The sequence below is a fragment of the Xyrauchen texanus genome, chromosome 18 (assembly GCF_025860055.1).
Source record: "Xyrauchen texanus isolate HMW12.3.18 chromosome 18, RBS_HiC_50CHRs, whole genome shotgun sequence".
Classification (NCBI taxonomy): Eukaryota; Metazoa; Chordata; class Actinopteri; order Cypriniformes; family Catostomidae; genus Xyrauchen; species Xyrauchen texanus.
The window spans coordinates 28,528,914-28,553,545 of NC_068293.1; the positions used below are offsets into that span (position 1 = coordinate 28,528,914).

The window sequence follows — 24,632 nt, forward strand, 5'->3', positions numbered from 1 at the left end:
TTTTTCCTCATGGGGACCGACAAAATGTCCCCACAAGGTCAAAAATTTCGGGTTTTACTATCCTTATGGGGACATTTGGTCCACACAAAGTGATAAATACATGCTCACACACACACACACACACACACACACACACACACACACACACACACACACACACACACACACACACACTCATGAGAGGGTGAATTAAATTATTCGTGAGTGCAAAACAAAAAGGAGAATTCCTGAATTTGTTACAAATTTACCACTTTTTGGCCTCGGGCAAGTGTTGTCTTTAAAAGTTCCTATGTTGAGATGTAGGATTTGTGATTAATTATAGCATGCATGATAAAAGGAGATTGAAGGGTGACTATTTGTTTCTATTATTATTTTTCTGCTGAAAACAAAACAAAACAGAGAAGAATTTTTATGTTGACCAACTTGAATAAAAGAGTGCAATCCAGACAACATGGTAACTAAACCCTAAAATGACATTTCTGTCATCTCACCTTATGTTGTTCAAACCCTTCTGACTCACCTTCTGCTGTGGAACACAAAAGGAGATGTTAGGCAGAATGTGATCCTCAGTCACCATTTACTTTCATTTACTTTTATTACTCTTTTTTTCCATACATTGTATAGTAACTTAGGCTGTCATTCTGCATACTCTTCTTTTGCTTGCTTTAGTCAAAAGAAAGTCATGTGGGTTTGGAACATCATGAGGGAGAGTAAATGATGACTGAAATTACATGTTTGGGTATACTATCCCTTTAATAACTGATTGTCTGTTTCATGCGTTACATTTTGCAGCTAATTTCAAATGTATACCTTCTGAGTAATATGAACCACTCGGCTTTAACTAATAAATTATTGCAAGCAAACATTGTTTTTCTCCTCTAGGGGTAAAAATCTTTTTTATTTGAATTTCTCAGCATCACGCTCTGCAAAACATCATAGCCTTGCATCTCCCAATGTGTAAAAAATATATCCCATAGTTACAAAAAATGTAATAAATGAAATGGAAAAAGGTAGTGTTTGTTAAGTTTGGTAGTGGTGACATGCAGTATTCCAGTGGAAATAGCATATATTAGACTCAAGTGTATCTTATGAACCATTGTTGTGCTCTAATAGCCTACTTTTGAAGACATTTTGTGCTGGGCTATTTAAGGACTCAGCATACAGCACATGACAAATTGTACCCATTCTTTTGTAAAGGTACAGCTCTTGTTCTCCCTTCATCCTCAGTGGCCCCATAATCGCTGTTTACAGAAGCGACACACAGCAGAGAATGCTCATGTGTATCTCAGCTAAATGACTGCAGTGACCTCTTGAACATATGAGCTTAGGCCACTGTTTAATTGAAAACATTCTGTGCTATCCCGTAACTTGGATTTCAGTGCAAAGCATTTGATGTGATCAAAGTTTCCAACTTGTTTTGCATATAGCTGCTATGTTGTGAGAAATTAAAAACAAGCCATAGACAAACAAACCATCAAACAACCTAAAAACAGGTGTTTTTTGGCATAGAATAATTAAAAGTTAAAATACGTAAAATTCTCAAAACTTAAAGGTGAAGTGTGTTATTTCTGTGCCTTTAGCAACAGCAAATGGAATTGCAAAAATATAATTGTTTTCAAGCAGGTTTCCTAAACAATTCCCTGTTTTCTGTCTGCCTTAGAACAAAAAATTCCCACACCAAATTCTTTTTTTTTTTGCTTTAAAATATTGCTGCTACAGCCTTATAAAAAGCCATACAATCTACGTCTTCTGTTCCACTCTATACCTTCGTCTGTTATGGTGTAAACACTCCGCAAGCAGATCCCACCACAGCTCGGAGGCTAAACGTCTGCTTTGTTCACAATCCCTTGCTCTTCCCGGAGCTAAAGTGATGTGACATTTTTGTCAATTTCTTGTCCAAATATGTTCTGCTTTTGGCATTGTTGAAGGAGGGTAGGGGGTGCTTTTACCATCACATGCCATCTATTGAGGTCTTTCATAAATAATACATTCAGGTACATTGAAAGTGATGACAGCAAACTGTCATGCAATCTCCCTCATAAGATCAAAGAGGTATTTCTATAGGAGGAGGAATTTCATTTCAGGACTTTCTGTGGGTCGTGCATGTGATCATTTCTTCCCGTTGTCTCATCTGTGCCAAGTGTGTTTTGCTACTCTGTGACAACATTGGATACAGATAAATGTTTTAAGGAACGATCCACCTTTGCCTTTTAGAAGGAAAGCACAAGCTATTTTCTGACCTCATATACAGTATGCCTGAAAAGAGTCGCATAATTACAGCAAATAGAATAGCAACGAAGAAACTTGATACATGCCAATTATCAACAGAGGGGGAGCTGCAAAGATGAATATCAAAGAATCCTAAAGATGAAATAGGGGAGACCGGAGGTAGTTGTTACACAGGTAAGTTGTCACAAGGATTATATGTCAAAAACATTAAGGTTTTGAGACAAATTAATTGTTACAGTGGTTTTGAATGTTGGTTTCAAACATCTGATCATCAGATTTCTGTTTGGCTATTGCATACACAAATGAACACAATAAAACTGCTCTGCATACATTCTGGTTAAATTAAACTATGTACTATGAAAGTCAACTTTGCACTGAAAAGTGAAGTTCTCAGGACTAAAGTATTTTTTAGGTTGGGATAAGTTGTCAGATGTGTTTTAAATGTTATTTATTTATAAAATGTATTAATTAAAATGTTTGCTGGCCTAAATAATGGTTTAAGATTTAGTAAGTAAAATTTGTATTTCTAAAGCACACTCAAACACAGCAAAGCTGACCGAAGTGCTGTACAGATTGATCTACAATACAATAAAATAAAACAGACACGTTTAAAAAAAATGCGAATACAAGAATACAAGTGCGTTTTAAACCTACGTTTAAAAATAGACAGTGATAAAGCTTGTCTAATGTCAAGTGGTAGCTGATTCCACATCCCAGTGGCGGTTCTACATTGAATTGCACCCTGGGCGAGACCACCTTTGAGCGCTTTTGATGCAAAATCATCAATGATGTCATCGTATGAAATCTGCTCCCCTATTGAGTGATTGATTCTGATGACAGCAAGGCCAGTGAGCCGTTCCTGGGACATGGTTGATCTCAGGTATGACTTGATCAACTTTAGTTTTGAAAAGCTCCTCTCTGCTTGAGCCACAGTGACTGGCAGAGTAAGTGCAATCCTGATAGCAGTCCAAAAATTGGGGTAGATCTCCGATAGATCCTTATAATGCATAAAAGTGATAAGCTCAAGGAGGCTCATGGTCTTTGATGGCAGTTCAGGGAAGTTCTTAATGTCTAAAAAAAGAATAAAAAAAATATTCATGACACAGTTATAATGGCTTCATGACAGCCAATGTCAAAACCAACATGGCAGTTTAATGTAATGTTAACTCATAAAGCTAAGTAGTTTCTTAAGTTTAATAATTAATCTGTTATGTCATGTTTTTTATGACATATTTATGACAGGTTATGATGTCTTGGTAATGTCAAGTTTTCAACAAAGGCATCTCAAACAAATAATGTCATATTTGCATTAAAAATGTAATTATTGAGCGAGTGACACTTAATAACAGTTGTCATAAACATGCATAAAAACCTCCTTCATATTCATGGCATGTGTCATGTAGCAAATAAGTACTAAATAAATAGCAAATGTCGTCTCTTTGAAACTACCTACAGATTAAAAAAAAATTCAGTTGGCTAATTACAGGGCCTAACGTAACCCAACTGATGGAAATAAATAATAACTGAACTTGTAACAGTTTAGTTGCAAAGCACAATATTATGGTGAAATTAGATCTCGTGTTTGTTGACTTAAAACCAAATTATTGTTGTATAAGCATAGCAAGCATCATAGCAAATAGGCTAACAAACGTAAGAGTTACCAACAATTAACATTAGCCCTTCATTCATGACAACATGGATACCGTAATCATATCACAGAGAGAACATAGTTGCATAACTTTATCTTTTGCTCGTTTCTCCTATTCTTCTTTTCTTTTTTTCCTAAATTGTGCACCTGATGGCTTTGACCTTGTCCTATCCATCCCTGTTTATTTGGCACTCGACAATCAACAGATTTCCCATCCCCCGCCCCCCAACACTGTCACTCACCTTACGAGTCACGGCCAGAAGTCAAGACTAAACCAATTCACCTTGGTGAGGTGACCACATAATCGTTTTGTATTACTTATTTTTATTAGCCATTTCACACAGAAAAACAAAAATGTGCAGGAACTATAGGTCTGTATTTATAATATTATGAATAAAATGTGCGTTATTTGGAAGAAAGTCGAGTGTGACTGACTTTAGCCCACTAATTTCATTAGAGTATTGCTCTGTTATACAGTGGACCCCCCAGTCAGTCACCCAGAGGTGAACTATCCCCTGCCTGCTGCGCCCCTCCCCTTTCCCCTTCTCACACATGGCACCTTCTCAGCACGCAGGGGCGCCAATTTGCCAATTCCCCACACGGTGAAATGATAGATAATAGAAAACCTCTATGTAGAAAACCGCTTCGCGGCGCAGAGTATTTATTTATTTATTTTTTTTGTAACTGCTCGTGCCGCCCCCCATGTGACATGAAAAAATGCCGCCCCGGGCAAATGCCCAGTTCGCCCGTGCCTAAAACCGCTACTGCCGATTGTGTGGAAGGAGGAGAAGGCAGACAGAAGGTAGGATCCAACCGCAGGCTTTATTAAGGTTAAGGACCAAATAAACAAACATAAGAACAAAGCAAAAGTCCACAATGGGAAAACCGGCAGGAACACGGGAACAGCAGGGGAACCTTGGACGGGCGGACGGACAACAGGGTAACCACGAACGAGGAGACAGACTGGAAGGGAAACACGGACGGAGAGCGCTAAACGGACAACTGACTGGAACACGGAAACGCGGTATTACCAACAACGAACGACACTCACAGAACAAACAGACAGGGCTTAAATACACAGACAGAGAACAAAGGAACCAATGAGCACACAGGACCAATGACAGATTAACGAAGACAGGTGATAATCATGAACAGTGAGCGGGAAAGCCGACAGAGAGACAGTGGAGCTAAACAAGGGACAGAAGTGAACCTATGGAGTGCATAAAGTGACAGAAGTGGAAAACAGAGAACACGGGGATCGTTACATAGCCCCCCTCAAAAGGACCAGATTCCAGACGGTCTCAACAAACTGACATACAAAAAGACAAATATATTCCAGGCGAGGGGAGCTAGAAGAGGGGAAGAAGAAACAAACAGAACAGGACACAAGGAACACAAGGACAGGTCAAGGAGGTACACGAGACACAGAGACGGATTCAGGAAGCACAAGGGGCAATTAGGCAGACCATGGAGGTACAGGGGACAGTCAGAGAGGGAAGGCAGGCAGTCTATGACTTGAGGGGCGGAGCCCTGGGAGGCTCGAGAGGCTTGAGGGGCGGAGTCCTGGAAGGCTTGAGAGGCTCGAGAGGTGGAGCTCTGGGAAGCTCGAGAGGAGCCCTGGGAGACTCGGTAGGCGAAGCTCTGGAAAGCTCGGAAGGCGGAGCTCTGGAAGGCTCGGAGGGCGGAGCTCTGGAAAGCTCGGAGGCGGAGCTCTGGAAAGCTCGGAAGGCGGAGCTCTGGAAAGCTCGGAAGGCGGAGCTCTGGGAAGCTCGAGAGGACCCCTGGAAGGCTCAGTAGGCGAAGCTCTGGAAAGCTCAGAAGGCGGAGCTCTGGAAAGCTTGGAAGGCGGAGCTCTGTTAAGCTCGAGAGGTGCCCTGGAAGTCTCGGTAGGCGGAGCTCTGGAAAGCTCGGAAGGCGGAGCTCTGGAAAGCTCGGAAGGCGGAGCTCTGGAAAGCTCGGAAGGCACTGGCCCTTGGACGGTTATGGCTACTGGAACTGGCTCTTGGGCGGTCATGGCTACTGGCACTGGCTCTTGGACGGTCATGGCTACTGGCACTGGCTCTGGGACGGTCGAGGCTACAGGCGCTGGCTCAGGGACAGTCGAGGCTTCAGGCACTGGCTCACTGACCTCTGAGGCGACAGGTACTGGCTGGGTGACCGTGGTATGCGCTAGCTTGGGTTCGCTGGATGCTGGGGGCCGAGCCACGGGGCGTTCTGGGGACGGAGCTGTGGTAGACGGAGACTGGAGAGCAGAGACCCTTCCTTTTCTCCTCTTCCTCCGGGCGGATGAGGCTGACAACGCTGGAATGCTGTTCATGGTTGGCGTGGCCTCAGGCTCGCTGGCCGTGGCTGGAGTGGGCACAGGCTTGCTGACCGTGGCTGGTGTGGGCTCAGGCTCGCTCACCGTGACAGGCGTGGGCACTGGCTCGCAGACCGGGGCAGGCGTGGGCTCTGGCTCGCAGACCGGGGCAGGCGTGGGCTCTGGGGCAGGCGTGGCAGGGAGCCCAGAGGTGAGAGCCGGGATCGAGAGAGGTGGTTCCCCGGCAGCGAATTCCTCCACGACGAGACTTACGTATTCCTGCCAGGTGTAGTCTCCAATCTCCGGCAAATCATCACCCCGGTGTGCAGGTACCCCAATCCTGTAGACGGTCTTCAGGAGGTTGTCATCACAACCAGTGTAGCCGGCCATGCAGGAGAAGAAGTGGGAGAAGTAGCTCCATATGCGTCAGTCCCACGAAGAAAGCCGCTGGATCCATTGGGGTCGTTCGTTCTGTCACGATTGTGTGGAAGGAGGAGAAGGCAGACAGAAGGTAGGATCCAACCGCGGGCTTTATTAAGGTTAAGGACCAAATAAACAAACATAAGAACAAAGCAAAAGTCCACAATGGGAAAACCGGCAGGAACACGGGAACAGCAGGGGAACCTTGGACGGGCGGACGGACAACAGGGTAACCACGAACGAGGAGACAGACTGGAAGGGAAACACAGACAGAGAGCGTTAAACGGACAACTGACTGGAACACGGAAACGCGGTATTACCAACAACGACACTCACAGAACAAACAGACAGGGCTTAAATACACAGACAGAGAACAAAGGAACCAATGAGCACACAGGACCAATGACAGATTAACGAAGACAGGTGATAATCATGAACAGTGAGCGGGAAAGCCGACAGAGAGACAGTGGAGCTAAACAAGGGACAGAAGTGAACCTATGGAGTGCATAAAGTGACAGAAGTGGAAAACAGAGAACACGGGGATCGTTACAGTTATAGTGGATATTAAAAAATAAATCTACCTTGACAAATATTATCTGGAGTTAAAACTAAAAAGACAATATGTCCTGATCTCCCTTACTACTTTTTATTTTATTTTATATTATTTTGCTCTCACAAACATAACAATGCACAATAACTTGCTGAAACTATCATATCAAGAAAAACTAAGATGTCTCTATCTCCAATTTGGGATGCGATGTGAAAATGATTCTATCACATCTGAACAGGCTGATGTGTTTCAAACTCCTTACAGTGTGATTGGCCTCAGGCCTGACTGTCACGTTCTGCTCAGTGCTCTTTTACATGGCTTGGAGTTTATGGCCCCTCTGTTTTTAGTGCACGAAGTGAAGAGTTTCTGTTTCAATTTCATGCCTGTCAGGGATAAAACATGATAAAATGCAATAAAATGCAGCTCATCTGCCCAGTTTGTAAATGGGCTAAACCGATGCACATGAGAGACTTTGGTGGTATGTGAATAAGTGAGCTTTTAAAAAGGCCTTGGGTCTCAGTAAATGCACTCTTTTCTTTCCTATTGGCCATGCAAATGAGGTCTTGTTTAGTCATTGGAAAAACAGAGAACAAGACCTTGAGTTAATAAAGGCCTCTTTCAATCATGTTCTGATATGCCATTGTAACAGAAGTGACTTTACATGGACCACACCAATTTATGAGAGACGGTCTTTGTGAAGGAATATTTTGTAAATGCCTCTTTGGTATTATGCAAGCTCCTGTTTGGCAAAAATTAGAGAGGAAAATGCATGAATGAAAAGAACATAGCAATTAGGGCTGAGCGATATTTACAAAATATTTTAGTGATAATTGCCTTAAAAAATATTGAGATATCCGATTAAATATTCAAACCCTTGCAATTAATTTATTGAAACACGAAAAAAATAAACAAAAGATATTTCTAACTAAATTCATTTAAACTAAATGAAAAAATCAATAAAATAACGAAGCGATAAAGCATTTTATTTAACCACGTCTCCAATCCAAACATTTACTACCTCCAACAGCTCCATTTGCCATCACCCAATGGAAAATTACTAATAGCCTACAGATTATGAAATAAAGACAATTATATAAATGTAAAGACAATAATATTCAAAATAAATAAGCCTAATAAATTCACTTGTGTTCCCAAAATAATGCAACATTTGAATTTGTATTTGTATTGAGTTTTGGTAATACAGTTAATGCTGCCTAAAGAAAAGAAAAAAAAAAAAAAAAAAATGTAGGTTCAAGGTGAACATGTCTTGTATTACTTTATGATTGAATCACTTTCATCTTTGGTTCTTTAATACAAAGATATATATTACTGAATCTGCAGTGTTGCATTCACAATGCATGCAAACCGTGTTGAAATAAAGCAAATTAAACTTACAGCACATCCTGAGATGATCGGAGATAATCTGCAGCATTTGCATATACAAAATTATTCTTGCAAACAATTTTCAGACTAATGAAACAGAAAAAAGAGTGAAACCTCTTTACATGCGCTTGTTCCACGAGACTGCACGCCTCTGAACAAACAGCGAATCAGACACAAGCATTGATCATCTTTCTTTTGTCTGCACTTAAAAAATATAATAAGTGTGTTTCTTCAAGTGCATGTTTTTGTGACTAACAGCATTTCTTGTCATGTGTCACTCCGAGACATCTTACAGGTCACCTGCCTGTTGTGGGTAGATGAGCATTATTTCCCACTCATGAAATACATTTGGACGAGGAGCTTGTGAACTGGATTCAGCCTTTTCACACTTTGTACACCCTGGCCAATATTTGACAATCAGCTTGGAGGGGCATTTTTTCCTCCATCAGTCTAGTACTTTTATGTCATTAGTTATTCTGTGATCTTGGTTAAAGTAATAAATGTTTCCATCATAAGCGCACAACAGGTCTAAGTCACTCAGATACAACAACTACCTGAAAAGGCTCCTATTAAATCAAGCAAGCAGAACAATTTCTAAGGCAGCCATTACGTTTTTATTTCCTGAAGAATGTTAGAATATCATTCATTACGAGAACACATATTTGTTTTTTAAAAGTCTCATAAATCAATAGTAGCCTGACTGCAAGAAATATAACAAGTTAACATGTAATTTCCAGGCTGAAAGCCGCATGGCCTGATTTTAGCACATGAAAACGAGATAATTCAAATAGTGTAGGGATATTAATACGGAGGGGCAGGTAACGAAGAACCGACTATGAATTATGCATCAAAAAGTGGTTGATCTTCAGTAAAGTAGATGAATTCACTGCGTAATCTAATTAGTTATGGAAGCCTATTACGTATGTTGAGCAGCAGAAAGCAACTGTCCTTGAAAAGGAATTTATTTACAATACATTTTATCTCTTTGAAGTGGAATTGCATTCTGGAGCAGTCCAAATGTTAACAGAAACCTCTGTCTCTCACCCCTCCTCTCTCCATCTCTCCTCTCCACTTCCTCTTTGTTCTCCTCTACCTCTACATCCCGCTTTCTGTCGCTTCACTTCTGTTTTAGCTCAAGACCCGGGAGGCCTCCAAAACGGACGCAGAGTGTGACATCACCGGAGAACCCGCACTTCATGCCACATTCTGTGCCGGGCCTTATGTCGCCAGGAATCATTCCCTCCACAGGTAACACACGTGGGACTCCAGCTGCACACCAGTCCTTTTCACAGCGGCCTGCTGCCCATCCCTTAAATGGCACAATGCAAAATCTGACAGCACTAACCCAAACTACCAGCCAGAACCATTGACACCCTCCATTTCCAGCAGCCCCCTCTGAAACCAAAGCTTCAGAATAAATTGGAGTGTTAAGTTCTTTTCTCCCATTTTTCTACAGTGGATGCTGCATTGTGCCTTGAGGGGAGTTTAATTAGCCTGATTAAATCCTCTTCACTGCTATATGTATGACTGGCTGTTTGGATGTTAAAGTTAGCTTATCGCCACAAGAATCAACAACAACGTTTGTGCTTTTAGTTCGACTAGAGCAAGTCTTTTGTTCTATTTACGACTGGTTTTCATTGTATCGGCTTTGAAGTCGCTCGCAAGAATGTGTCCTGATTTACATATTGTGCTCTCAGTTGCTCTCCCATCTTTTAATAATACACAGTCATTTAGGGGCCTGGGTAGCTCAGCAAGTATTGATGCTGACTATCTCTCCTGGAGTCGTGAGTTTGAGTCCAGGGTATGCTGAGTGACTCCAGCCAGGTCTCGTAAGCAACCAAATTTGCCCGGTTGTTAGGGATGGAAGAGTCACATGGGGTAACCTCCTCATGGTCGCTATAATTTGTAGTTCTCGCTCTTTGTGGGGTGCGTTGTGAGTTGTGCATGGATGCCACAGAGAATTGCATGGGCCTCCACACGCTTTATGTCTCAGCGGTAATGTGCTCAACAATCCATGTGATAAGATGTGCGGATTGACGTTCTCAGATGCAGAGTCAACTGAGATTCGTCCTCCGCCACCTGGATTGAGGCGAGTCACTACACCACCACGAGGACTTAGAGCGTATTGGGAATTGGGCATTCCAAATTGGGGAGAAAAGGGGTGAAAATAAATAAATAAATAAATAATTAAAATACACAGTCATTATGTTAACAGCTAACTCCTTGTTAAAGATCTCTTTCGTACTGTTCAACAATTATTGAACATAAAGCCATGTAGCTTATTACTCTAGAGACCATTTGTTTCTGTAATATTGTTGTTTTTACACTATACAATATTTTATAAGATTAATTATCATGGCACTATACACAAGCAACCATGCTTATGGGTTCTTCAGTTAATAGGTATGGATTTGATTAATCACTATCCATTAATCATTATATTACAATGCTTGTTAATGCTAATAAAATGTATATATATGGTCTAAAGTGAAGAAATTTACTTTTTTTGGTAACGCTTTATCCACCTTGTTTTGCAACGCGGAAGTAAGCAACCAGCTGCATTTCCGGCGAATGTGAAAAAGTTCTGCTCTCATTGACTGCAATATAAATAACTAGAAGGATAATAAGAGCAGAATTAAGTTATATATGAGCTTATAAACTATCACAGGATGTACAGGAGGGCTGGGCAATATATAAAAAATATTTTAGCGATAATTGCCTTAAAAAATATCACAATATCCAATTACATGGTCAACCCCCCTGCCGAAGGTCGTGAATATTTTTTGCATTATTGATTTTGCTTTAAAAATTTAATTCATTTATTGAAACATGAAAACATATACAAAATAAATGTCTAAATTTAAATAATTATAAATAAATAAAATGACAAAGTGATAAAAAAAAAAATCTTATTTAACCACATCCCCAAATCCAAACATTTGCCATTATGTGAGCATCGGTCAACAACACCAGGTGACTTAATGCTGCCTTAAGAATAGAAAATAAAACTTACATTTTAGGTTCAAGGTGAACATGTATTTGATTCAATCATGAAGTAAAATGTTATGTTCACTTTTCACTTTGTTTCTTTAATGCAAAGATATTTATTACTGAACCTGCAGTGTTACATTCACAGTGCATGCAATCCTTGGAAATAAAGCGAACTAAACTCACAGCACATCCTGAGATGATCGGAGATAATTTGCAGCATTTGCATATACAAAATTATTCTTGCAAACAGTTTTCAGACTAATGAAACAGAAAAAAGTGTGAAAACTCTTTACATGCACTTGTTCCACGAGACTGGATGCATCTGAACAAACAGCGAATCAGACACAAGCATTGATCACTTTTCTTCAAGTGCATGTTTTTGTGACTAACAGCATTTCTTGTCATGTGTCACTCCGAGACATCTTACAGGTCACCTGCCTGTTGCGGGTAGATGAGCAAAATTACCCGCTCATTAAATACATTTGGATGAGGAGCTTTCGAACTGGATTCAGCCTCGTCGTATTTTGCGGGTGGTGGATGCTAGTTTCACACCCTGGCCACTGTTTAATATATTTGGCATCTTCCCAGATCCATGGTTTTGCCATTTCCTGATATTGTCCATCATTGTCTGTTCACAATCGGCATCGGGATCTTTGTAGACATAGTCGATATCCGATTACATTGCCCAGCCCTAATGTACAGCCCTAATGTGTGTTGTATTAAAGAGACAATAATAAAATCTGCTTATTACTTTACTGAGAGTGTGACAATGCCATGTTTCTGGTCTCCGTGTAAACCTTCATTCATATTTTTATCTGCAAAACCTCCGAAGATGTCTTCATTTATATATTTCCAAATGTGATGTTTCATAAACCATGCTGAATGCAAGATCTGTGAGTTTATATACACCGCAAAGAAAGTGGGAATGTTCTGTAAAAAGAAATGAGAGAATAATGCATTTATTATTTTGCCAAAATTAAACAAGATGAAGCTTTGGTGCAAAGAAAGTTGAAGCAGCATTTTCCCAGCAGCTTTGTGCCATGTGATTAAACAGTTGCAAAATGTGATAAACTGTATACATTTATGCTTTACAAACCAAGGCATTCATGAAAATAATAATAAATGATAATAATATGATCACATGTATTGCCAGCCTACAATATAAAGCAGTATAAATTAGTAATTTTTTATAGTGGAAATAGTTGGAGGAGGCTTATACCGGAAGAGGTCTACATTCAAGTTTGATAATGGCGGTCACGCTGAAAAATAAGGTGGAAAATAAGATTCCATTGTTAACATTAGTGAATGCTTTAAGTATCAAGAACCAAAAAAATGAACAACACTTTTAAATGTTATTTGTTTTATCAACAATTTTGTTAATGTTAGTTAATAAAAATACTATTGTTCATTGTTAGTTCATGCTAACTAATGGTGTTAACTAATGTTAACAAAAGGAACCTTATTGTAAAGTGTTACTCTTTTTTTGAATTTCAAAATCAATTTAAAATTTTAGAATTTGTTGGATGAGTAACAAATGTTTCAAAACACACTCTCAAATGTATAATTCAACACTTCTAAAGCCTAAGAAATGTGGCATGTAAAAGTAAAAAAAAAACAGCATGTGTTACACATCTTGTGTACATCTTTACAGCGTAAATGCACATTAACCACATATTAATATTTGACATCCATAGACGTAAAGGAATAGATCACCCAAAATTTACTCACCCTCATACTATCCCAGATATGTATGACTTTCTTTAATATGTAGAACACAAATGAAGATTTTTAGAAGAATATCTCAGCTTTGTAGTTTCATTCAATGCAAGTGAATGGCTGCCAAAACTTTCAAGTTACAAAATCCATATAAGGGGAAAGTTCCAGACGACTCCTGTGGTTAAATCAATGTCTTCTGAAGTGATATGATAGGTGTGGGTGTGAAATCAATATTTAAGTCATTTTGAATTCTATAAATTCTCCTCCCTGCAGAGTCAATCTCCACTTCAGTTTCACATTCCCATTCGTCTTCTTCTGTTTTTGTTTATTCACAGTCTTAATGCATATTGCCCCCTACTGGGCAGAGAGGAGACTTAAGTAAAAATTACTTAAGTATTGATCTGTTTCTCACCCACACCTATCGTATCGTGTCTGAACACATGGATTTAACCACTGGAGTCATGTGGATTACTTTTATGCTCCCTTTATGTGGAATTTGAAGCTTCAAAATTTTGGCACCCATTCACTTTCATTGTGAGGACCTAAAGAGTATAAATATTCTTTTAAAAATCTTAATTCGTGTTCTGCAGAAGATAGAAAGTCATACATATCTGAGATGCCAGGAGGGCGAGTATTTCATGAAATAATTTTCATTTTAGGGTGAATTAGCATTCTCTCTCTATACAGGAATACAGTGTTTCATTTGAAATTCTAATTGTGCAATAGAACTGGAAATGTTGTACAATGGGGCTGAAGCATTATTAAGGCTTTCGGCTTTGGAAAATGGGGCCAGTTGCCCCCTTCATGTTTGAGTGAGGTCATCCTATCAGTGTCTTGTTTAGAAACAGGAACTCAAAGGCCATGTAGTGCAGGATGAGAGCCCAGGATGATAGTGTACTCTTATTTAGTCCTGAACAACCATGACAAAAACCTTTTGATATCCAGGCCTTTAATCCTTAAGAGATGCTCTGATCTTGACATTTTGTTTGGGACTTCTGAAGAAAAGTAACATTTTATACAATCAAGTTTGTAAGGGTCTTCGGTTGTTTGTGGGGCTGGTGTACAACGAATAGTGAGATTTGATCGCATTCGGTTTTGATGGATTCTTGTCATCTTGAACAACACAAGAATTGGGAGGGCAAATTTAAATGACAGTTATAACCAGCATCAAGTCATCTTCGTTATTTTGTTCATGTAAATTCATCATAAATGAATACAGTTATAATGTTGCCAAATGTTCAGGACCTTTATGCACTTCATGATGGTAATTCAACACTATTACACTAAAATAGGGCTGTTAAACTGTTAAAAATATCACTGTCAGTCTCAGTCTCCTGTCCCATTTAAGTCAATATATACTGATCATTTTTCTCTTCTCCAATGCTCTGAAATTCACAGTAATTGTCTGGTAAAATATTTGATTATCCAATACAGTTTCAGAATTTGGACATTATTACCAGCACATTGCACTTTATTACCAGCTGCTGGTGGAATCTCCAAACTGGAAAAGCAGGAACTTAGTTTCAGTGTTTGGGGGTAACATGGAACAAGTAATGTGCGTTATATGATCAGATTACTTTTTGAGTAATGAGTACGAGTAAGTTACGAAATATATTTTTATTTTAGACCTTAATATTGGTGTTACTTTTTAAATAAAGTAACGTGTTGCTTTTTTACACCTCTACTTTCCTTGTATTGCATGAAATCAGGAGTAAAATTGTGCAATCATCGTGGAGGAAACATATTGCATGATGGGCATTGTAGTTCTATAGAGTGTGAGGCCAGAGACTATTTAGCAGTGACAAGTCACTTCTATTTAAATGAATGGGAGAAATTGGAATGCCCAACCAAGAAGCTCTTGCACACAACAGTCAATGGATGTAGAAAGGAAGTCCCATCTTGCAGGTAAAAGAGCCAATTACTTATAAGATACAGACATCGCCTGTCAATCAACTTGCTAACAGCGCATGCGCATTAGCTGTACAAGCAGGGAAACTTGCGTGTTTTAGCATAATATGAATGCAATATTTGGTTGAGTGAAACGAGATTGATTCATTTGTCGATACACACTGCATTAAAATATCGGTAAACGCGTTTAGGCAGAGGGATTACATACACAGGGTGAAATACTCGCTCAATTCACTGGCTAATGCAGCCGAAATGCTCCGTGTTACAGCTCCCTGTAACTGGGAGAATGGGATGAGAAAAGCTGACTCTGGATCAGTGGCTCTGAGCAATGTTCTACATCGATTGTGTACTGTATGCAGAGAAAATTTATTGGTTTCTAAAAAGATTCTACATTTTTGTTTTATATTAAATAAGTAGTTTGATTCATGAAATAAACCATTTTTATGACATTTTGGTAGCATTAAAAACAATATCTTTCAAGTTGTATCAACATGCGCCTTTGAATTTGTATGCGATCAACCAGGAGTATCTGTACGCACCGTAGATCAACTCAAAACAAGCGTGCATCTGAGATGACTTAAGTGAAAAATATTCTTTTATTATTAGCACATTCTTTGAACATGTTAGGCTGGTATTCCCCACTGAATTTTATCCTGACTTTTAAAAAACATTTTAAGTTGACTCTGACATTGTCGATGGGCACAGCACATGATGACATAAATGATGCAGGTTTGAGTGTTGGACTTTGCTGCTTTAGATAAGACAGTGGCTATTCTTCATTAATCATATTGGCTGCCATGTTGATGGAAAAACAAGTCATGCATATTCATGTTATTGATTCTTTATTCTAAATATGAGTGTTGTACAGTTGCTTGCATGACCTGAAATGTCTCTTATATGAAATGCATGACTTATTTGTATGGAATGCATAGCATAGCAGAAGAGAAAGTGGTTATGAGAAAAGAATAACGCAAAAGTAACGTAATGCTTTACTTTCCAGAAAAATAAACTTTTTAATGAATTAAGTTACTTTTTAAGGAGTAATGCAATATTTTAATAAGTTACTTTTAAAAGTTACGTTACCCAATGCTGCTTAGTTTTGACTTGTACTGAAAACAGACGTGCTTCTGAAACGTCTTTAGTGCAATTACCTATTTTTCAGGATGATAGCAAATTGTGCTTTGCGCCACTTCAGTAAAATACAATACACCCACAGTTTGCATGCAAACACCCTCAGATAGCGCAAACACTCCCACCCATGGCCACTTGTGGTGGCACAAAAATTACCCTTAGAATTCTCACAAAAATTGGATAAGACGTAGCGCATGGTAACTAAAACAGAGCATCACGTGTTAATTGATGGAGACTGAGATTTGAAAGCTTGTTCAGTTTTTTCATGAATAATGACTTAAATTTGGGTGTCCTGGCTTCAAAGATAGGTCAAGTATGCACACACAAGACAAAGCTAGCAGAAGCTTAACACTAGCAAAACTAGAACTACATTTGACAGAAAAAAGACTGAAATAGAAAGGTTATGGGTTCATAATAGAACACGGTTTTATTATTTATACCAAACAAGTTATAAATGCTTATTTAATGCACTTGAACACTTGTTTTGAAGCCAAGCAGGAACTATCCATCAGTCTGTTGTTAGGTGGTCACATTCACAATCAACTGAATCTGCTGCTAGAATGGGAGAATCGACACAAAAGAGGTTAATGAAACATGTAGCCCTTCACACAGATGCAAGATTACACTCATAAACAGACCAGTCAACCTTAGGTGACTGTCCTCACTCTAAGTGCCAGTAGCTTAGTGTCTTATATAATTTATGTGCAATATTTGGCTCTAATACAGATGGAACAATCCAGATATAATTAGTTCATTTAGTACTTGTTGGCACAAACTCGACTTTTGTGTGTGCAATCAGCTCTCAATAATCACTGAAATGGAGCTCATCTCTGCAAGCATACAAAGTAAATAGAGTGAAATTTGGCCTCGGTCTCTATTAGGGGCCCTAAACATTAAGTCAGTAGATAAGCACAAGCTTATCATCAGCATGGCTAAGTCACTCTTTGTGTACTGATGTGAAGTTAATCTGATTTTAATTTAATTACGCTATTAGTGGAAGGTGGCACATACATTCCTTATTTGTTATAAGAATGTTCTGACATTGAGCAGATATGGGGCAGTCCACATGTTAATTAATAATGAACATTCTGACAATATTCAGAGGCATAACAGCATTAAGCCAGTCTACTGCTGGTTCCTTTGCATATTAATAGATCCTTCATTATTATAAATTATTATGACAGCTGCTCTAAGGGCTACGGTCAAACCCCATCTCTATTATTTGCTGTTTTGTGCACATTGTGACAGTACCATGCAATTCTTTATTTGTCGGACAGATTCCCAGCCCGTTGCAGCATCTTCCGCCTGCTTGCTCTCGCTGTCTCTCAGGCTCAGCTGTTTATATATGACTGAAAAGATTCACATGTCTGTGTGAAAACAGACATGGGTGTCTGAATCTGAAGGTGACATTCAAAAGGCAAAACGTTGCAAGCTGATACTGGTGCTTAGAATATTAATGAATGCTAATTGTGGATGGAGTGGGATGCTCATTGTAACATCCAGACATGTGATGGTGCAATGAGCGGACTTGTTACTGATAAAAACACTGTTGTATTTAAGATGGATCGTATTTGTGATTTTGCAAAAAAAAAAATAACATAGCTTAAATTTGATCTTGAAGGGATAGTTCACCCAAAAATGAATATTTTCTTCTCATTTACTCACACTCATGCCATTCCAGATGTGTATGACATTCTTTCTTCAGCAGAACTCAAAAAAAGATTTTTAGAGGAATATCTCAGCTCTTTAGGTCTATAAAATGCAAGTGAATGGTGATCAGTCCTTTTGTAGCTCCAAAAATCAGATAAAGGAAACATAAAAGTAATCCATATGAATCTAGTGTTTAAATCCATATCTTCAGAAGCAATATAATAGGACTGGGTGAGAAACAGAACAATATTTAAGTCCTTTTTTCTCTAAATCTCCACTGTAACTTTCACTTTCAGAAGTGAGAAAAAATGAGAGCGATAGATTACGACAATCAGAAGAGAAAAATTTACAAATTTACTGTCACTCTCTCAGCAGCTGTATTAGAAATCTCAGTGCATCTGTTGTAACTAGTTTTTTTTTTAAATGAATTCCAGGGTAATATAAGACTAAGCATATGTTATTTGCTAAACAGTCTAAAAATTGCACAAAAAAAAGAAAGTTTGCTAGATTTACGCTGGTCAATAAGGTGGAAACATGACATCACAGTTTTTTAAAAGGGTCCATATGAAATGATAATATAGAGGAGGGTGCTCAAACATGGATTCAAATGCTTCTAGTCTATACGAGTGGTTTTCAACTGGGTTTGCTTCAGGAACCAGATTTTACATCGACATCAAGTGGTGACTCAACACAGTATCAAAATTGTTTGACATATAAAAGTAAACAAAAATGTCCTTCAAATAATTTAAGTGGTTTATTAGTATTTGTTTATTGTCTTAAGCTGGACTGGGAAGAGATATCGCCCAGGATTTTACATAGCAACTGGCCCAAAAATTGTTGAGGGGGGTTGAGACAAGAGTTGTTGGGGGAGGGCGGGGGTGTGGTTCGCTGTCCTTTTCTGCATTTCACTGCACCGTTTTGTGGTCCGTTCTGCATAACAAGGCGGCTCATTTTAGCTTATCGTGGCCCATTCGGCACGTTTCACCCACCGGACCCCTCGGTTCTCCCGATGGCCAGTCCTCCCCTGATCGGCCACCTAAGTGCATCGGCACTCCGGGAAAATGCTGGTATGCCAGATTACCAGTCCAGCCCTGGTCTCAAATCAATAATTAACAACACAGAATACAGTGTGGTTGGCACAAAGCATGTTTATCCTCACTCAGAGAAAACGTCTAGGTTATGAATGTAACCTCCGTTCCCTGGTGGAGGGAACGAGACATTGTGTCAGAGAAGCGACACTAGGGGTCTCTCTTGAGCACCGAATATACCTCTGATCTATGAAAAAAGGCCAATGAGAAGTTGGCAGCTAGTATTTGCATACCCTGCCCCCGGACATACGGGTATAAAGGTGAGGAAATACTAGAGTTCATACTGGATTTTTCTGAGGAGCCGGAAATGGTCCGGCCACTACAGTGGCTCGGCTCAGCGACGTGGCTGGGAAGACACAACGTCTCGTTCCCTCCATCAGGGAATGGAGGTTACATTCGTAACCTAGACGTTCCATTCGTAACCTAGACTTCGTAAGGGGACTTATTGCTTTGTAAGGGGACTGTACATAGAGAATACACACAGGGGGAGTCCGAGTAGGAGTCCTCACCCTGTGGAGCACCTATTCCAGTACAGGGTAAATTGAGTACCCGCAGTGGATTGGGTCGGCAAGTTCCTCCGCTGAACTGCGGACCCATGAGGGCTAGGGAGGAATCGACCAGGGATTCGAGGAGTGGAATCTCCTGGGAAAAATACCCGCAAAATTTGTCTGCCAGGGAGGTACCCCTGGCCAGTGCCCACGAGGATGCAACACTCCTTGTTGAGTGAGCTCGGACCTGCAAGGGGGGGGGGGGGGGGCACGGCCTGGGTGTGATAGGCCAATGAAATGGCGTCTACTACCCAGTGGGAAAGCCTCTGTTTGGAGACAGCATTTCCTTTCTGCTGTCCCAGAAAGCTTACAAAGAGCTGCTCAGAATGTCTGAAGCTCTGCGTGCGGTCCAGATAGGTACGCAAAGCACGTACCGGACACAGCAACGAGGGGGCTGGGTCTGACTCCTCCCGGGCAGCGTTTGCAGGTTCACTACCTGGTCTCTGAAGGGCGTGGTAGGAACCTTGGACACGTGAGTAGCTGCTGGCTCCAAAGAAGGAGACGATGGGCGAGTCATGACATGTGGCGAGAGTGTACGCCGCCTTGGCGATTTATGTACGCTAGAGTTGGAGGCGTCGGTAGTGACCAGGATGCGTCGGGACACCTGCTGCAGGGGCACACCTGCCCGTAGAAAGCATAGGTCTGTCCAGGGTTTGAGTGTCTGGCGGCAGGCGGGGTTGATTGTCACACGGTGCGTGCCGTGGCACCATGCTCATCTTGGGACTCGAGTCTGAAGCCAGTGCTAAAGCAGTCTCATATACATCAACCCCAGTGGTGTGGCTGCGGCGGAGGATGCTATATGCCCCAGGAGCCTCTGGAAGAGTTTTAGAGGGACCGTTGTGCCCGGCTTGAATTTGGCAAGGCATTTCAGCACCGACTGCGCACGCTCGTTGGTGAGATGTGCAGACATTGAGACTTACTCCATGCTGAGAAAGGAGATGCTGAACCGGGGTGAGCTTGCTCTTTTCTCGGTTGACCTGAAGCCCCAAGCTGCTGAGGTGCTTGAGCACCTGGTCTCTGTGAGCGCATAGTAATTCTCGGGAGTGGGCCAGTATGAGCCAGTCATCGAGGTAATTGAGTATGCGGATGCCGGCTTCTCGGAGCAGGGCAAGAGCTGCCTCTGCGACTTTCGTGAAGACGCGAGGGGACAGAGACATGCCGAAGGGGAGGACTTTGTACTCGAATGCCTGGCCGTCGAACGCGAACTATAGGAAGGGTCGGTGTCACGGCAGATTTGAAACGAGGAAGTACACGTCCTTCAGGTCTACATCTGCGAACCAATCTAGATGCCGGACGCATGTTAAGATACACTTTTGTGTGAGCATTTTGAACGGGAGCTTGAGCAGAGCCCAGTTGAAAACTTGCAAGTCCAAGCTGCTGCCTTTCTTGGGTACAATGAAGTAAGGGCTGTAGAAACCCTTCTCCATTTCGGTTGGAGGGACAGGCTCTATCACGTCTTTGAGTAAAAGAGTAGCGATCTCCGCGTGCAGGGATTTGGCATGTTCAATGTGTACTGCGGCAATGCGGATGCCCGCAAAGGGGGGCGGGGGCCTGGCAAATTGCGTAACCGAGTCGGATGGTCCGGGCCAGCCAGCGTGACGGGTTGGGAAGAGAGAGCCACACATCCAATCTCCGTGCTAGGGGCACCAAGCACTTATCTTGCTCCGCACACCCCCCAGCCGGGGGAAAGTCGTGTGGCTGAAGGCGGATCTGGGACCGTGTCCAGCATGCTGGGACTGTTGAGATCTGGTGGCAGAGTGCCGTGAGAATGGCATTTGCGGGCCAAAGGACCCAGAGGCAAAGGATATAGCTCTTTTATTGAGAATTTGTGTACCGCTGCCCCGGTTAAGGGGAGCGGCAAATTAAATAAATTCAAAAGAATATTCTTTTTGACTTAACTTGCATCATTGTCACACAAACTTGTTGTGTACTTTTGCATACATTTTTCTTTCACTTTATAGAAGCCAGCAAAATAGTCTATTTTGGCTAGCTTTTTCCAAGGGTCAGCTTAATTTGCTACAAATTGAATGCATTAACTTTGATATCATCAAAAGATTTAGGAAACATTTTCGCCTTTCTTTTAAAAGTTATGCTCTCATAACTACACACAATTGTTAGTAACCCTACGCACAGATGTGCAACCAATTGTTATGGCCCACCAATAGGCTTATTAAGCAATAAATTATAGTAAGCTATTTATAAAAATAACATTCATACATATCTCAACCTTGGCTTGACCATTTTAGTGAGCTGATAAATGAGAAAGAGAGACGGTATTTAATGCATTGCTGAAGGGAATAATTGCTGGATCAAAATTTCTGTTAAATGCTAAGAGCCCAACTTTATCGCACAAACAACCGAAAGGTGATTGTCTTCTCAATTTATTTCCTGGGTCTATGTTACACATACATCTCATTAAGAAAACAGTTGACTCTCACCCATTAGAGGCAAATGACGATTGACCTTCAGTGTGACTGGAGGCCATATTTATTATGAGTGTGTGCGTGTATGTGATGGTGGGGGTGGGGTGGGTGGGAGGTGTTATATCCCGTTCACAGCTGTAGGGCATGCATATGCAACAGCAAACAAGAGCGGCCATTCCAACATGATGTATACGATACATCAATATGGTACTGATGTACATTAAAATGCAAACAAGCCCAGAAAGCCGGTGGCATGTGATGTTGCCTGTGCCATCTGCCTATCGGCTGGTGGGGAGGCAAGGTGGCGTAGTAATGCCACATGTTCGATATCTTTCCTTTTCCCTTTCTTTTCGCATTTCATTTGGAGACCTAGGGCAATTGGCCACAGTTGAGTCATGTCAGTAAGATTTGACAGCTAAGTGATGATGAATTTACCAACTGGTTTCGCTTATGTGGTGGAAATCAGAAGTGAAACAGGCAATGGAGCAGAGGTTAAATCACTGATTTATGGTACATAACTGGATTTTTAGATTTTGAGAGCTGCTGTCTTTTTAAATAATATATGAAAAATATATGTCCATATAGGTAACATTTGAAGTAATGCCAAGCTATACAAAGTCAGATTTCTTTAATCAAATGTGACCAGGAGTGTTGGTTATTCATGTTTTTGAGACATTATAGACTTCACGATTGCTTTTCTATCAAGCTGAATTAATAATTCTAATGAAAAGTAATGGCCAGAATCATCAAATCCCTGGAAAACATGTTTAAATAAAATTTTGAATATATGCTCTGATTATCATTTTCCCATGTCTGCCAAACATGTTGAGTTGTCCAAACATCATCTGCAGCCTGAAATTAAACTTTTGGTCAGATTTTAGGAGTGGATGCACGTAGCTGCATAGAAAGCAATTGGATGCACCCTTGCTCCCTTGCTCCCTATTTAGTGAATATCTTAACCTCCAGTGCGCTGTCTGTTTGCACTGGTCTCAGAACAGCTAGAAATGCATTTTATTTTCAGTCTAACTCCATATAAAGCCTATAAAATGTTTCAGCTTTCGCATGAATACATTTATTCTCAATGTGAAAATGCAAATTAAATATATAGGATCGCATTTACTAATGTTAATGAATATAACCGTATTGTACAGTGATAATAAAATAAAACACTACATTTAAAATTAAGCAAATTGACCCACAGATTTGTTAGTTTTTCTGAATTGCTTAAACAAATTTCTTGAAACCTTTTCCCATTTTCTCACAACTTTAAATTCATAACCAAATATTCAAAGTACATTACGTAACAAAACCCCTGACACATTTGGCAAAATCAAACAATCGCAATTTAATCTGTGCTCAAAATCAAACAATGCTTTCAGATCATACACACATCAAGTCAATATTTAAACACTACAGAGCATTCATTAGACACTACATCAGAAAATGGAGAACACAGCCTCCAGGGCATGTAGTTACAGAATGTATAATTTTTTTTATTGTATATAGTAAGCTCATTTTGCAATTACTATATAAAAAACATTTATTAATCACAATTTACAGTAGTACAGTGAATATATTGTATACTGTAATTACTGCAAGTGATACAGTATTGAATGCCTGTATATTCAGCACTTGCATACCGTAAAAATACAGAAGTCCAACTGCAGAACCCCAATGAACAAGTAACACTAAATAAAGTCAATGAGAGATTAATTTTGCCTCTGCATCATGTTTTCACATCATTAAAAGTGTGAACAATTTTGAGTCATGGTGTGTAAATGATGACAACTGTGTTATAGTTGTGTTTAAGTTTTTCTGCCTGTGCTTACCATTTTGCAACACAAGTGCATTTCAGTGCGAAATGTGTTTTAGTGAGTGAGAATGTGTTTAGAGTTTTGCAAAAAGAGTGATTTATTCGACAAATGGGTTTAGGCCACTGAGTATTTGATTCAGAGAATGGGGTTTAGTGTTTTTGCAATTCAGAAAAACTGTAATGTTGAAAAATATTCGAAATAACTAACATGTTTTTTCATCTTTTGAGGGAACATGGTCCTAATTTCCACATATGTGGACTTAATATTTATCAGAGCGCTGACAGGCGAAAAATGTATGCAATTTTTAAAGCAGCATATCAAACGAAACTAGAGATGCTACACTTTACAACCAAACAGATTTCAATCAAAAAACGTAAACAGTTTTCTTACCAGAGGCACTTTTGTTGGAGCTGCACCAATAGTAGTGCCTCATGGAAATCAACCTCATGCTGTTGTGTCACATGATGCGGTGCACCAGAATTTTAACACTTAAATAACAGTTTAGAGTCTTGCAAACAGTATTCAGTAGGTTTTAATTCATTGAAATTACGCGCAGCAGATAGCAAAGCCAAAAAACAACGTCCACACTTGTGGATGCGGGATCGCACAAGGTTAACATTTTTTAAACGTTTTTTATTTATGTAAATATGCATCAGATTGATGCATTTGACGGTTACAGTCTCACTGTTTATTCATCATCTTGTCCCATGAGCTGGGCAGTTTGAAAATGCTAATGTTTATATTAGCAATGGCATTTGGGAGGTAATATGCCTATAAACACATCTTCTGTTAAAATCTGTTTCACTCTGTCTAGCTTCTAATGCAGGTATGCAT

General features: G+C 40.2%; 1 protein-coding gene across 3 annotated transcripts in view; it reads left to right on the forward strand.

Moving 5' to 3' along the window:
- Window positions 1-24,632, forward strand: part of LOC127659122 (dachshund homolog 1-like) — a 174,131-nt gene that overhangs the window by 72,489 nt on the left and 77,010 nt on the right. For all 3 annotated transcript variants that reach the window (XM_052148782.1, XM_052148783.1, XM_052148784.1), the window contains exon 2: window positions 9,662-9,777. In XM_052148782.1, the coding sequence (XP_052004742.1) occupies window positions 9,662-9,777 (116 nt within the window). The remainder of the gene's footprint in view (window positions 1-9,661; window positions 9,778-24,632) is intronic.